This window comes from Trichechus manatus, unplaced genomic scaffold (assembly GCF_000243295.1).
Source record: "Trichechus manatus latirostris isolate Lorelei unplaced genomic scaffold, TriManLat1.0 scaffold00063, whole genome shotgun sequence".
NCBI lineage: Eukaryota > Metazoa > Chordata > Mammalia > Sirenia > Trichechidae > Trichechus > Trichechus manatus.
In genome coordinates, this window is record NW_004443999.1 from 192,717 (window position 1) to 209,883 (window position 17,167).

General features: G+C 44.3%; 1 protein-coding gene across 1 annotated transcript in view; it reads right to left on the reverse strand.

Moving 5' to 3' along the window:
- MYO5B (myosin VB) overlaps positions 1-17,167 on the reverse strand; it is a gene marked incomplete at its 3' end in the record, with an annotated part of 218,200 nt that overhangs the window by 156,733 nt on the left and 44,300 nt on the right. The window contains exon 4 of the mRNA XM_023733930.1: positions 6,527-6,683. Within this exon, the coding sequence (XP_023589698.1) occupies positions 6,527-6,683 (157 nt within the window). The remainder of the gene's footprint in view (positions 1-6,526; positions 6,684-17,167) is intronic.

Below are 17,167 nucleotides of genomic sequence, written 5' to 3' on the forward strand. Positions count from 1 at the left end.
GGAAACCTTGCCCAGGGTCTAAAGATCACTGCTGAAAGACCCATCCCCCTTAGCTCACTAGGCTGCTTTGAGCAGTGAGATAATGAATCTAAAAGTACTTTATAGTACATTGGGACCCACAACAGGAAGAGGTTGCTTGTGTCTATCAAGCCCTTAAGCTCTACTCTGGGTATGAAAAATTGCCAATTTGTGTGTGGCGGATGGAAGGGAGGTTTATATGTAGTTTGTCATCTTTTAAACCCTTGCTAGATTCAGCAATGGGTTTGTTTTTGGTTTGGATTTTCTTGATTGCCACAAACTGAGGAAACATTGTTATGCATGAGGAAAGCAAGTCCAGTTGTTACAGATGATAAAAACCCAGGCTCTGAACTTCACCAAGTCTGTAAGTCCAACAGATGGGATGAAAGTAGTTAAAATACTGAAAAATAGGCAAACGATATGAACAGGAATTCAAAGAAGAAACTCACATAGTCAATAAACATTTAAGAAAAAATACTTAGCCTCAGTGGTAATCAGGGAAATGCAGACTAACACGACAGCCCACCAGAGTAGCAATAACTAAGAACATTGGTACTGTGAAATAATGGTGAGGATGTGAGGAAACAGGAACTCTCATACACTGCTGGTTCAAATGCAGACTGGAGCAACCATTCTGAAGAACTTGTCATATCTAGTAGAACTGAACATGAACTCACCTAATAATTCTACCTCTATATATTACCTAGACAAACTCTCACTTAAGTGCATGAACAGATGTGCACAAGACTGTCTAATGCAGCAATCTATTTAACAACAACAAAGAAATACAACCAAAATAGTCATCAGTAGGGGGAACAGATATATTCATAAATGGTGTATTATAGAGTTCATTTATTAAAATAAATGAACTAAAGCATAGTTCATGGATAAATTTTTTTAAAATGTTGACTGAAAAGCAAGTTACAGAATGGTGGATGAAATATAAAACCATTTATATAGGACATATCAGAACACCCTTCTTTGTTGTTATGCGTACATGAATACACAGTAAAGCAAAAATGGACTGGCACACACAATTTCTATATAGTTGGGACTGTACAAAAATGAAGCATGTACCAAGCAGTACGGAAACACAGAGAAGGGAACAATTAACCATGCCTAGCAGAATAGGAAAGGCTTTAAGAAGTGAAAAACTGAGGTAGATCTTAAAGGGCGAGTAGAATTTTACCTGTCAGAAAGGAGCAGGGGACAGGGTTACATTCATGAATACAGCATGGGCAAAGGGACGGAGTTTATTAGAGAACGGACAAGTGTGAAATGGTCAGAGTTGTATATGAAAGAAAACAAGAGGAGATAAGATCATTTAAGGTACTTTGGGGGGCAGATTCTTAGATTCGTATATGAACGGGCTAATAACTGCAGGTCTTCTTATTTCTTTGCCTTAAACAAAACAAAACTCAAATCCTGAAAATGACATCTCTGGTCTTAGTTTCTATTGCTTTTGCTCGCTGTACCCCACCCCCTCTTTCTTGCTCCAGGATGGGGGGGTGTCTCTGTGGCTCCCAGAGTTGCATGCCCACAGGCTCCAGTCACTCCAAGAAGCTGCATGACTCCTCTGGCCTGGACTTGGGCTCTGTCCCTGCTTTAACAGTCTCTTGATTACCAATGTGCTTTTAATCAGTGCAGACTGGTGAACAAATCACTCCCAGGATGCTGACAAGCTCTTAAACAGAATGGGGTCAGGGAGTGCTGACGTTGATGATAAATCACCCCAATCCACCCTAGCCAAGCCCAATCCATCCTCAAGTCGCCTTTAATTCACACAACTGCCACTTAGTGCAGCCCACTGGGAATTCTGCCTCCTCCGATTGCCCTGGACGCCTGGTCTCCCCGGGAGGCGTCTGCAGTGGCTGAGCTGGGGAAATAATGAGATGATGACATGACCATAACTGACTGCTTGTTGGGAGGTGCAATCCTTCCCCAGGACAGGGACAGGGTAATCAGTAATCAGCTGTCACTTGATTAAGACATGCCTTGTGTTGGTTATAAACCTCCAAAGAGCCACAAAACTGAGCTTCCTGATACAAGGGCCCAGCTAGACTCGAAATCTCCGAGAGGTTGGGTTTTCAGATGTTAGCGATGCAAAAGTCTCTTTCCCTGCTTGGCAACAACTCTAATTCCACCCAGGGTTCTTCCTGGCTGCAGTTCTTCCTTTCTGTGATTGTATCCAAGATTCCTCTCAAATATAACACTTAATAACAGCTTGAGGGACAGCCACTATGATGGCTAAATCTACATTGGACAGAACGAGCCCTAAGGCCTTACCCACAGTTTTTAAAGTACTGTACCAATTTGCACAATGTAGAAAATTAATGTTTTGACCCCAAACCACTGTAGCACTTATTTAACAACATCTCATAATCTTGGGCTGCTTCATGCATACTCCCCTTCTCCTTAGACCTAAGCAACTGGACCACCTCACGTGTATTTTTGTGTGTGGGTGTCTTGTTTACCTAGTGCTGCTATAACAGAAATACCACAAGTGGATGGCTTTAACAAACAGAAATCTATTTTCTCACACAGTTAGGAGGCTAGAAGTCTGAATTCAAGGCGCTGGGTCTAGGTGAAGGATTTCCCTCTCTGTCGGCTCTGGAGGAAGATCCTTGTCTCTTTTTGAGTTTCTGCTCCTGGGAGATCTTCATGTGTCTTGGCATCTCTCTTCCCTCATCTCTACTTCTCTCATTTGCTTGTTTAATCTCTTTTATATCTCAAAAAAGAGAGATTTAAGACACACCCTATACTCATCCTGTCATTAATATAACAAAGACAACTCATTCCCAAATGAGATTATAACCGCAGGCACAGAAGTTAGGATTTACAACACATATTTTTAGGGGACACGATTCAAAGCATAATAGTGTTGCTCTCCCTTGCCAAAGTGCCCTGTCTCCCTGCAGTCTACCAGCCTACTCAGGCCACAATGGACACTGCAAACAGTAGATAATTTCAGACCACTGTAATTGAAAAAGCATGCCACCAGTGTCTCATACATGTTTAGTAATGTGGTGATCTGCCTTCACTAAATTCTCATCTTGATTAGCAAGTTCTTTGTCCCATCACCAGAGATCAAACAGGTTTCTTCCCTTCTTTATTTTGTCCAGAATAACTACTTGTTCTATTTCTGAAAGCAAAGATACTGTGTCTTTGAAATCTTACTGCCTAAAAGACTAATTGATTTTTGAAACCCAGGAGCAAAGCAAACCAGCTGAAAGCCTGGCTTCAGTCACATTTGAGGTGGAAATGTGATGCTAATTGTAGAGTGCTTTCTTAGCTGTCTCAATATAGGCACGGTAGATGGTCCAGGGGAGGTCAAGGCCATGGTCTTTGAACACCTTCTGCACAGGGGCCACAGCCAGGTCGTGAAACTTGGGGCTAAGAATTAACCTTGTGAAAATAATTGGCTACCAACTAAATGTTTGACAGTAGAGGATTAAACAATGTAAAAATGGCATGGTGGCAGTGTCAATCTCCTCATCTAACTTCACAAGGAGAAGGAGAGAGAATCAAGATCAACAACCCAAGGTTGATTGCTATGAGGTGGAGGTCAGACATACCTCCACCCTCCAACCTTTTTACCAATTCCAACGCCAGCCATCCCTCCCATGGCACTCTCTACTTCTCTGCTGGATTTGATAATTCATTGCAATGGCTATACAGAACTCACAGCTATGGGGTTTATTACGGAAGTAATAGGTTACAATTCAGGATCAGGGACGACTCAGGATACAATTCTTCAATCAGGACAGCCTCTTCTCAGCTGTGCTCGCAGACAGGCCTCTCTCTGGCCCTCGGCCTGGCCTCTGCCCTACTTGGGCAAGTGTTAGAAAGCTCTTTAGCTGTCAATAAGTGCTCAGAGGCACCCTACTCCACCAGCAAGCCTTGGCCCAAAGGCGCTCAGCTATCTCGCTCCATGGGTGGGCAAGCCTAACTCCTCTGACAAGTGCCCAGAGGCATCCCACTCTGCCAGGAAGCCTCCTGCCCAAAGGCGTTCAGCTCTCTCACTCTGTGGGTTAGCACATCTGCTGCAACCACCTTGCTTCGTGGGCCAGGAAGCCCACTGTGCTGTCTCACACTGGTCTCCTGGTTCTGCTGCTGCCATTTCTTTGCTGCCGCTTCTCGCTGCCTTGTGCCATATCTGGTGATACAGCTCTCTGTCTCCTGGGTCTAGGAGGTCCTTAGCACAGGGACCCCAGGTCCAAAAGACACGCTCTGCTGTTATCTCTTCTTCTTGGTGGTATGAGGCCCCCCTTTTCTGCCTCTGGGATGGCTCATTTTAAGCCTAGTGGGATGGCAAAAGTGACCAATCCCTTTGTAAGGGTTCCATATACTTTGTTTGCATGGTTCCACTCCCATAAGGGTGCCATGCACCATATTTGCATCAGCAGCAAGCTGTCCAATCCATTTGGTTGGCCACAAACACCTTATTTGCATAGTCCTACCCAATCATTAGGTGGGAGTTACAAGGCTAGAATGGCCATATAAAAGCAATTCATCATACCTCAAACAAATTATAGTAAAACCATCCATTAACATATGTTTGCAGCCAGTAAGACAGTTTATAAAAAGTTAATGATAGAGGACAGGCTTAAACTGCAAAGTTTAGTGAAAAAAGCTGGAAGGAAATAGAACAAAATGTTGAATGATTATCAGCAAGATACTAGGGGATTTATTCTTCAATATTTTCTAACTATTTTTCCAGCAAGCCCTTCTCACCTTTTTAACAGGTCAGAGATTCTCAAAGAGTGGCACCCAGACCATCAGCATCATTATAAAAACTTCTGAGAAATAAAAATTCCTGGACCCCTCCATAGACCTTCTGAATTAGAAATTCCGGGGCTAAGGCCCAGCAATATGTGCTTGAACAAGCCCTCCTGGTGATTCTGATGTACGTTCAAGTTTCAGAACCACTGTACTAGAATAAAAGTTTTTCCTGTTGGTAAAAATGCCTTCACCTGTATTGACCATTTCCCATTTCATATAACAGATAAAGAAACTTGCTTTTGTCTAACTCTTAGTGAGCAGGTGATGTCCTACTACTCAGTAAAGAATGAAAGTTCTTCAGATAATGCATCTCTGTAGGTTAAAGATTTTGCCTGGATAATCCATAAAATCCTATGACTCAAGACTCAGAATTTACTCTTGCACTTGGTAAAGGAAAAGAGAGAGAGATGGGACCTGGGAAAGTCCAGGCAGGTTCCTGCTCCCCTCGGCTCCAAAATAATCTGGAAGACAAACCCACCTTGGTGACTTGTGTCTCAGTTGATGGGGCTCAGGGCTCTTCAGGGTAAGCCTGATGCTATCATGGCAGCTTGTGGCCTCAACCTTCTTAATAAACCTTGTTGTTGTTGTTGTTGTGTGCCATCGAGTTGATTTTTGACTCACGGTGACCCCGTGTGACAGAGAAGAGTTGCCCCACAGGGTTTTCTAGGCTGTAATCTTTACAGGAGCAGATAGCTAGGTGTGTCTCCTGTGGAGCTGCTGGGTGAGTTCAAACCACCAACCTTTTGGTTGACAGCAGAGCACTTAACTGTTGTGTCACCAGGGCTCCTTAATAAACTTTAACCCTTCTCAACAAAACAAAGGGGGCTACCCAGAGCTGAAAACAGGGCCCACTCCTACCAGACTATAACCCAGACAATAATGAAGAGCCTCAGCTTCAAAGGCAGGGAATAAGAGCTGGCCCAGGGAGTATGCAGACATTTAGTTCCACTCTATCAGAATGAAGTCTTTAAACAGGAAAGAGAACAAACAGAAATGGAGTTCTGACTCTCAAACATGATTGCTTATGGTAAGATCTAAGTTTTAGGAAATATCTTTGCCCCTGTCCTTGCATCGATCGCTCTGAGCCCATGTAACCCCAGCCCCTATAATGCAGTCTTCGCTATGTCAGAGAGAATAGAGATATACAAGACAGGACCTGCCAGGGCCATCACAGGTAACTGTTCTCTGAGGATGTTCAACAGATGCTATTTTATCACATACCATTATTCTCCACCCTCCCCACAAAAAGACAAAATATCCAGATATTTTCTTGAGGAAAAAGAAGAATATTCTGCATCAGTTTCCCCACCCACCATGAGAACTGCCTTCCTGACTCGGTGGCCCTCCAAAGCATATAATGGTTTTGGGAGAGCACTGATTTTCTGACATGATGGCAGCAGAGAAGGAGAACAACAGCAGAGGTGGGGGTGGGTGGAGAAGGACTGTGACTACAACATTCAAGAATACAGCAGAGTCAAGGAATATGGAGAACATGAAAAGGACACTCTGCCCAATACTAGGGACCTGAAGGACATATTCTCAAATCTGTGGTTTTCAGGCACCTTTATAATTGTTTCCAAACAGTGGATAATGGGCCCTCAGGCTGACTAAGTCAGTTGCTTCCAAGGATTCTTGTGATCAGTCAAGGAGGACTCAACATCCAGCAGTCTAGCTGCCAGCAGAAAAAACTCAAGTCAGGAAGGCTGGGGACTTTGGAAGGTTTTACCTCCATGATGGGACTGGACGCCAGGACCTTCTCTTCAATGTTGGTTTCATTGGCTGAGCCGCCAACTGTGGCAAAATAACGCATGGCATACTTGGCTGACACTGTCTTCCCGGCTCCAGACTCCCCGCTGACTATGATGGACTGGTTCTTCTCATCTCTGGAAGGGAAACAGCTCTGGTCAGTTGCTGGTCGTGGAAAGGCTCTGTTGCCTTCCAGGGACTCTGCTGACAAGGGCCTGAGCCTGATCAGAAGCATCTCTCTCTCTCCTACAGATAAATTTGAAGGGACAGCATAAAAATTCTCCACCCTCCCTCACGTGCCCACACAAGATCTGAAGCGGGGGGCAGGAAGAAGTTCTAGGAGAGGGCTTATGAACAGCACACACCCCTCTCCATGACTCAGAGGAAGGGAGGTGCGACCGGCTGGTCACCTCTCTTGAGTACTCTCTGGGGGCAATGCATCCTAGACCACTCCCTTATATACATCCTCTAAGAATGTACATACATATACACACACACACATACACTTTTGGTTATATAATCCCACCTGTTTCTGTAACATGGCCATCTTGTGACACCACATAAGCTATAATTTCTTCAAAAACAAGGATTTTTTTTTTTTCTCTTGTATTTGAGCCTAGCATACCACCAGGCACAGTTATGCACATTTTTTCTTCATATAGACATATCACAAAGGGCATGCTATTAACCCAGGCTGATCTTGCCTCAAGTTTTCCAGAATTAGATAAAACAGGTGTAAATTGCAGTAAGGATTTGAGAGGTTGAAAGCAAAAGACACTCTACATCAGGCCAATGAAAACACATCTGTATTATCCCTTTAAAACAGATAGGACATTCAAGTAGGAATGCTTGAATGCTTGAGCCACATTTAGGAAATGAATAGCACGTATGGGTTATGCTCAACCACCTACTACCAGTTCACATGCCCACTTCCAGGAAGGCAAGTACTTTACATTGAATTCCCAGGGCTTCCAACCGTCCAGCACAAAGTATATACTCAGTGTATACTACTGTATTAGATGCGAGTGAAGGATCAACAAATCCAACCTCCTTCTTTTCCAAATGAGGAAATTGAGAAGCGTGAAGGTAGGGTTAGAACCCAGGTCTCCTGGCACCAGCCAATGTTTACATGCCTTACACTAGCTCTTGTGGCTTCCTGGTCAGAGTGGGCTATAGAAGAAAGAACAGAGAAGCCACTGCAGGTGGCCTTCTCTGCTTGGCTCAGTATCAACACCGTAGGCTGTAGTTTACCAGCACAGGTAAATGAATGGCAGAGGGAGGAATAGAAAGTCCTCTCTTTTGTTCTGGGCCAGTGGTCAAGAATATAGAAAAGTGGGAAATATGGGAGAGAAAGGAAGTTGCCTGACTAGAAATGGACTAGATAGACAGAAGAGCCCCGGGCAGGAGTGGGGAGCTCCAGGGGGAGAGTCATGGGCTGTGAAACCATAACCATCAGCCGCTCTTCAGGGTCAGCAAAGAGCTATGTGGTCTCAGCTCACACAAACTGTCATCAAATGAGGGAGAGGCCTGGGTGAATACAGGTGGCTAGCAGACTGCTGAAAAGATGAAGCAGAAAAAATAGATCTCTCAAACTAGCTACACAACAACTTCCTTGAAAATTTCTGTAGAATTCTACCTAGTATTTGAGGGATGTTATAACAGTGGCTTTCTGAGATCCCTTGTAGTTCCAGGATATTACTTTTGCCAATAGAATCTGTCTCTTCTCTCCTCATTTCTATGAAATCTTTACATTGAAAGGTGGCCTCAGAAGAAGCTTTTGGGTGGCTATATCTTACATTCTCACTTATTTTTTATTTCAGTTTTATACTACGTTCACAGGACCCTGGAATAGCGACAGTTGTCAACAATGCCTCTGCTCTCAATGCCTTCTTCGTCAACTCCTTGAAGATCTTCTCAGACACACAACCATCCCAGATGACCAAGAGCATAGTAAGCTGGGCTTCAGACCTCTGAAACAGACACAAGCTTGGTGCCATTTTTAAAACTCCCTGTATCTACAACAAGCAGAACTGGACTGCAGGAGCCACACCCAAAAGTTTGGAGTTTTACCCAAAGTCTGTGTGTTTAACCTAAAACACATGGATGAGTACAGCATACGTGTGAGCCTTAGCCCTCAGCTGAGAACAGTTAGAATGGAGAGGGTATGTACTGTCCCAAGTACTTAATAAGGATCCCTGGAAGAAACACACGGATGCCAGGATGGAATGAAAATCAACTGGGGGCTGGGGCGTTGCGCAGGGAGTGCTGTCAGGCCCAGTGGCGACATAGCACACACAGGAAACTTGACTTCGAGGCAAGGCACATAATATATTACACCTGGCACAAGCAGGGAGGCGCAGAGCAGTGACACTTGTCACTTTTCACTTGCAGTGTCAAGATGAGAACTGCCCTGCACGTTACTGGGAAATGACTGAAAAGTCACCCACCACTCATGAAGGAGAATGACTCATACAAGAGTTTGAGGGACAAGTAGTTTGTTCCTAAGGGTAAGGGGCCCAGAAGTCCAAATGCGAATAGTTTATGTGGCAACAAAGTGTCAGGAACTCAAAAGGAGTAGGAATCTAGGTGAGGGGTTGGGGGGAATATAAGACTTGGAAGCAAACGGTTAAGCACTCAGCTGCTAACCAAAAGGCTGGCGGTTCGAACCCATCTAGTAACTCGGCTGTGGGAGAAAGACCTGGTGACGGGCTCCTATAAAGATTACAGCCTAGACAACACTATGGGGCAGTTCTACTTTGTCACATGAGGTCCCTATGAGTCAAAATCAACTCAATGGCACCCAACAACAACAATGAAAATGTATATAGACGGTCAAGGTATTAGCAGGAGTTATAAATATCCCCAAGTTTTAAAAAATCTTTACAATTGAGGCTCCTGGGCACGAGAAACAAGTATGGGAAATGGCCACTGGTGCTAACTTCTGCCTAATTTGGTGGATATTAAACCTGATGCTGACATAAAGGCTAAGTCACTGCTTCTTGGACCAACAAATACCTTTTAATAACTTCCCCCATTTAAAACCTATTTAAACTACTTGGACAAATGGATGGTTTTTATTTAGCTCCATTACAATTCTTTTGCATACACCACCCATTCCCATTCCCAACCTAGTACAGGCTAGGTGCACATTAGATATATATGCACTATTTTTTAACAACCCATAAATTAGCCTTAAGGGATTATATACAACAGCACTCTCTCCTTGTTCTACGTATATTAGGCTTTCCTTCCAATTCATTAGAAAACTGGTTCCAGGATACGGCCATTAAAAACAGACTTGAATTTGAACCTCATGTGACTTTGGACAAGGTATTTAACTTATTCAACCCTCAGATTATCCTAGTCCAGTCTCCTATGACCTTGACCCCAAACTATGCCCATGCTCTTCTAAGTAGCCTCCTTGATTTAGTTACCTAGGTCTCTAATGCATCCTAACACTTCTACCAGATTAAATTTCTAAAGCACAGCTTTAATCATGTTTTCCTCACCAAAAACCTTAAATAACTACTTGTTGCTTACTAAATCAAGTCCAGACTCCTTAGCTGGGCATTTGAAACCCTCTACAATGCATCCTCTAACACTAAAACCCTTAGCAACGAGAGGGCAGACTGTGGTGGTGTGAAAAGGACACTGGGTTTTTCATCTAAGTATCTGGCCTAAGTCCTGGTTCTGCCATCAGCAGGCTCTTCGTAGGCCACTTAACCACACTGTGGAGGCTACCTCTCACCTTACAGGCTTGCTGCAAGATTACAGGAGATGACCTCTACACTTCTTATGAGATGGTGGCATTGCAGTTTAGCCAAATGGACTACTTGTTAGTCCCTGAAGCCTAAACATGTCCCCACCATTGCTCTTTATGGTGTTCTCTCTACCTGAAATTACATTCAATACATGCCCTTCTACTGAAGCCCTATGCATGTCCGATGTCCCTTCCTTCCTGATTCCTTAACCACGCATCCAGCAGGTAATTATTTCTCCATCTTATAAAGGCCCACATCACTTGCTTTATACATTTTTAAGACATTGTCACATTTTACCTTCTATTCATGTCAGGTTCTAGTCTCTGCTTGGTGACTTTGGGTCACTTCTTTTCTCTGGGCCTGTCTTTTCATCTCTAAAGTAAAGGGTTATGACTAGAACACCCCAAAGCCTCTTCTGGCATTCGATAATTCCATGACTAGAACCTTAACAGGAGGTATGTGTGGGGAAAAGCTCTTTGTTTCAAACTGTAGGTATTTGGGGCTAGTTGTAGGGGAGATATTTCTAAGTAGAGAATCCTACCCAGTGTCCTTCAAAAATATAGCCATCCATTCAGTGCAATCACAAAGATGACTTAGCTGGCAACATGGGTCAATCTGCTTTTCAATAAGTCCTTTCCTCCTAGGCCCAGTGAAATTCCCTTTATTTACAGAAAGTAAGCCATACCCAAGAAATTTAGTAACCGGCTGTTCTACAGGCCCAGGCCACCTTCAAGAAGTGATGCACCACCTCAAACAGGAAAAGGCCCTTGAAGGCCTATGTCCCAGGAAAGTGCACAGGATTCTAAAGTCAGAACTTATCCATTCTCCAGCTTCCAGGCAGAACACCGACAACCACCATCTCACACACACACACAATCACTTCCCAGTTCACACCGGTCCCCTTTTTGACACCTGAGAGGAGCGGTTCAATTGCTGCTAAACCATCATATTCCTCCTTCAAAAATTTCCTACCAAACCACTGTAGCGTGCTAAGTTCAGTAACTGAGCAAGGTCCACCCTCTATTTCTGGGTGGGGCCACCTGGTAAGGAGAGCAGTCCAGGCAGCTGTCTGTGGTGGCTCCACAGAAGGGCCCTGCTGATCTGCCAGGGAGACGTTCCAAAGAGCTTTGTTTTAAGAAATCCCGCTGAATGTTGTCTTGTTTGGGTTTCCTGCAGAGAATAATTTGTCACCCATGGCCTCCCAATCAGCAATATGTACACAGAACCCACAGGAAACACTGCTCAAGCGGTCTCAGAGCTAACAGAGAAGCCCCAGCAAGGCTCCAGGGGTTCGGCTTCACAACTCAGCAAGGTCAGGTAACCCACCTGTGGACTTGTGTGGCACCTGTGGCACCCTCTGTTCTTACACCTGGCGCACTGTGCTCTAACAGCCACAATCCGCTGACACACTAGTTTATCTGGGAGATCACTGGGGGCAGGCACTGGGCTTTCACCTTGAATCCCAGGGCTCCTGGCACCAAAGCCCATCCACCCCTTCCCGAACACTTGTCTACTTAGTGCTCCTCCCTCCCTTGTCTCCCCAGTAGAGCACGTTCCCCCACACCTTCTCCATGGATGCAGCACCAGACTTGCGGTGCGATAGATCACTTGTATCTGGCCTTTCTAGCCATGGTCTTGTAACTCCCACCCAAGTGATTGTGGGGGACTGTGTGATAGGGTAATTGTGGCCCACCAAAGGGATTGGTCAGTTTTGCTATCCTGCTGGGTTTGAAAGGAGCCACCCCAGAAGTAGGAGAGAGAGGATCCCACCACCACCAAGGAAGAACAGCCAGGAGCCAGCACATCCTTTGGATCAGAGATCCTCCGGCTGAGAAGCTCCTGGAACCAGGAGACCAAGAAAGAGAGAGAACTGTAACACTGAAGGTAGCAAGAAGCGGCAGCAGAGACCCGGCAGCAGGAGAAAACATGGTGGGCTTCCTGGCCCCGTGGAGAGAGAGAGCTGAGTGCCTTTGGGCAGAGGCTGAGGGCCAGGGAGAGGCGTGCCTGTAAGCACAGCTGAAAAGAGACTGTCCTGATGGAAGAACTGTATCCTGGGTGTTTCTGAGCCTGAACTGTAACTGTTACTTCTCTAATAAACCTCATAATCATACTGTCTGTGAGTTGTATGTGGCCACTGCAATGAATTATCAAACCCAGCAAAGAAATAGAGGGTGCCATGGCGGGTACAGTTGGTATCAGAATTGGTAAAGATGGCAGAGAGAGGAGGTATGTCTGGCCTCCACCTCACAGGAATCAGCCTTGGGCTGTTGATCTTGATTCTCCTTCCCCCTTGTGAAGTTACAAGAGGTCAGATGCTGCCCCCATGCCATTTTTGCAAGCCTCCACTCATCTATCCCAGCCAGAAACCAAGGAGTCATTGTGGACTCCTCCCTTCCTCTAAAGTCACATCTGTCCTGTTGAATTCATCTCCAAAATATAGTCTGCTCTTTTCTCTGTACCTCTTAGTCTAAGCTACCACTGTCTCTGATATGCATTACAAAAGCAGCTTTCTAACCTCTATTCTTATCCTTCTTTAATACAGCCTCTTTATGTGACCTTCAGAAAATGAATACTGGATCACATCTCTCCTCTGCTAAATTTAAGTCTTCCAATGGCATCCCACCGCCCTCCAAGTAAGATCCAACCTCCACTGTGTTCAAGGCCCCATGTTATCCAGCACCTCCCTTTCCAGGTTCATTGCATGTCACTCCTTTCTTTGCTTACGATATTCAGGCCACATAGGGCTCCTTTTTTTATTTCTTCCTGCTTTACAGCTGGCTTTGATCTCACTGCTCTTAATGCCTGGCACTCAATCACATTATGCCTTACGGCAGCTCATGTATTACTGCTTTTTAATGTAATTAATTAGCCACTACCTATTTACATCATGCTTGAATGGTTTACAAAACTCTTCACCATGTATCCCTTGTTTAAGACTCATAAGACTATTGGATACTAGTCTTCTCACTTTAAAGAGGAGAAAACTAAGTTCAGAAAGGCCAAGTGATCTGCCCAAAGTCCTCAGCTTGAACATAGTCTTCCATCTCCTTACACAGTTTTCCACTGGGTTATGCTGTGACTTCCCTGTATTATCCTTGCACTCCCCCTTGCACAATAAAGCACCCAGAAATGAATGCCCTGTAACAAATCTAGCCTTGGAACAAGAGATTGGATAAGAATCTGGTGTCCTCAGCTTAACATCACCTCTTCAACTGAAACATCACTTCTTCAGACGCCCTTCCCTGACCACCCTATCTTCATAGCATTTACTATATAATTTACTAATTGTCAAGGATTGAATTATGTCCCTCAAAAATATATGCATCAGTTTGGCTAGGCCATGATTCCCAGTATTGTGTGATTTGTTACCATTCTGTCATCTGATATGGTTTTCCTATGTGTCGTAAATCCTATCTATGATGTTGATGAGATGGGATTAGCAGCAGTTATGTTAATGAGGCAGGACTCAACCTACAAGGTTGGATTGTGTCTTAAGCCAATCTCTTTTGAGATATAAAAGAGAGCAGTGAGCAGAGACACGGGGACCTCATACCACCAAGAAAGCAGCACTGTGAGGTTTGGACCTGAGGTTCCTGTGAAGAGAAGCTCCTAGTCCAGGGGAAGATGGATGATAAGGACCTTCCTCCAGAGCTGACAGAGAGAGAAAGCCTTCCCCTGGAGCTGATGTCCTGAACTCAGACTTCTAGCCTACTGGACTGTGAGATAATAAACTTCTGTTTGTTGAAGCCATCCACTTGTATTTCTGTTATAGCAGCACTAGATAACTTAGACACTAATATTTTACTCATCTACTTAGAGTTCCTCCCACCCTTCTCTCTCCCACTAGAACATAAGTCCCATGATGACCTGATCTCAAGGACAAGGACTCAGATAGGCCAGAATGTGGACTGTGTTAAGAGGAGAGCCCTAGTGAAGGATGCCATGTACAGTGGTACCAACTGAACCCAGTGTCTGGTGCCCCCTAGAGTTGTGCCGTATGCAGCCTGCAAAACTGAAGTTAGTGGTCCCGGCCCTACCCTCAGTATTCCCATGGCTCACCCATGGGAAGGGGACTGACGATGGGTGCTCTCTTGGCCTCATACAGGTACAACTCTATTTCCTTGAATTGGGAATCCTTGAGAGAGGATGGATAGGTGGGAACAACACTTGCTAAGGCCCCTGAGACACAGCCCAGTTGCAAGACAGGAGAGAAGGGGAAGCCTGGCTTGCAAAGCATGACAGGAAGTACACCCCATCCCCGAACACATCATTAAGCCCCTCTGTTGTTTCTTCCTCTAGTGACAAATCATCTGAAAATTTAGATATGTCGGCAGAATATATTCTCTTCACTAATGGGATAATCAATCCATCACTTCTTACCTATCTATGTCTTACTCTCTATATTTTCAACACCGTCATCATGACACAGACCATCTACTATGGTAAAGATGACTATAATAGAGAATGGAGATGCAAAGAATTTTTAATTAAGAATTTCTGTTCAACAAAGATATTTGTGTTGGTACCATGGACAGAGGTAATAAATTTGGAGACAGAATAGAAAAATATAATTACAATGTCTAAAACGAGAAGGATTACTATCTAGACTGTACAAGGAACTTCTGCAAATCAACAAGAAACCCCATCAGAGAAAAAAGGGCAACGGACACAGACAATATAAAGAAGAGGAATGCTGAAAAGCTGATAAGCACAAGGGATGTGCTCATTAGTAATCATAACGCAAATTAAAACAATGAGATCTCACTCTCAGCCACTGACAAAGACTAGGAAGCCATCAGTACCTAGTGTAGACAGGAACGTGGAATTATAGGAACCCTTCTGTACTGCTAGATGACATAACACCTGCTGTAACCATTCTGGAGAGCATCCTGGCCCTAATTTATCAAATTAAGACAATATATGCCCTATGACCTAACATTTTTGGTCCTTAGCATTCATTCCAGGGATAGTATTGCACAAAGCCCTAAAGAGACATATACTCCAGAGAGTGACTACGGGACTACCTTCTGAGTTTTAATAAAACTACTCTTCCACCATATATAACTTTCTTTAGTACTAATACATAACATTCATGAAGCAGTGTGGTTTGAGGTGGTGGGGAGTTGGAGGCAGCCTGGGTCTCCATCACGGGAAGAACAGAGAGGTAAAAAGCGGTGGATACACCCACAAGAACTGAATATAAAAGAACAAATCAGATATACTTAAGCAACACTGATGCACCTTAAAAGTATAGTGCTGAGTGAAAAAGGAACAGGATGAAATGTAATAATACATTTACATAAATTAATGTCTGCACACAAAACAATCAACATTTGTAAAAACATATGTAAATAAAAAAGATACCTATTAGAACCGTTGCCTATGATGGGGGAAGTAAAAGAATGGGAGGGAGAAATGTGGGTGAACACTAGGGTCTAGTCCTAGAGGAACTCACACCCATGTGCACCAGAGACAAGTACAAGACTGTTCAGAGCAGCCCAAACTGGAAACACCACCAAGGTCATGAACAGTAGGATGGATAAATACATTATGGTACGTTGACACACTGGAATGAATAGTTGACAGTAGTGAAAATGAATCAGCTAGTGCTACAGGCAATAACATGAATGAATCTTAGAAACAATCCCAACTAAAAAATAACAACACTATATATGGCAAAATGGAGCCCTCGTTGCATTGTGGTTAAGAGCTCAGATGCTAACCAAAAGGTCAGCAGTTTGAATCCACCAGCCACTCCTTGGAAACCCTATGGGGCAGTTCTAATCTGTCCTATAGGCTCACTATGAATTAGAATTGACTCAACGGCAATGGGTTATATGGCAGAATACTATTTCTATGAACTCAAACAAGCAAAATTAAGCAATATATTGCTTAGGGATACAAGCATACAAAACTACATTGATACAAAATGATATTAAAAACCTATGATAGTGGGGAAAGTTAGGTTGGGGAGGAGTTAGGTAGGAGTCGGGCAGAGGGTAGAATTAGATTCGAGGGAATAAAATTAGGTTATGTGAGGGTGGAGCAAAGTTAGGGGACAGAGGTAGGTTAGGATGGAGGTAAAGTTAGGTGAGAAGAGTACAGGAAATTATTATGAGGTAGAATTTCAGCTCTACACAGAGCCAATTACAATTATAGTTAATCTATAGCTAAAGGGCTTCCTCCCAAGATTGAGGGTATTATAAAGAACATTTCTGCTATCAGAAGGGGCTAGGCCTGGACACTCCGAGCAAGAGATTCTATAAACCCTTCCAACAGGCAGACAGCCAGGCCTGAAAAGGGGAAGAGGAAGATATACCCTGGGCACCTAGGGGAGGGCACCTGTGTGAGAGGCCCTGCAGGCCCGGGGTGGCAAGAGGGAGGCATGGGGCATCCCCTCACCCCTCATCATCAGGTGCTGATATCTTACCCTCCACATCCCCTCCTGCACGGTTAGGCTGGGTGCTCAGGCACAGCCCAGCACTCCAGACAAGCCATTGAGGAAGGCTGTCATAAATATTCATTGGAAGCCGCTTAATTGGTATTTAGAAGTCAGAGTCTTAAGTATCTACTTGTTAAGATGAAAATGAACCTCCAACAGTGTAAGAGATAAGCACTTAGTGCATTTAATATCCCAGTATCAATTTCCCACTTCAGCTTCACAGAGGCTCTTGGAGCACTAAGGTCTATTTATAGACCTCCTAGGTATACGTGATCTAGGTAGCAGCAAAATGAATCCATCCCTTCCGCTAACTTGCTGCTACAGAGAGAGGCAGTCTCTCTCCCAGATGTGATAGCATCACAGAGTGTCAGAGCTGGCAAGAGCCTCAGGGAGCTCCACCAATCTCAGCGCCCCCCCA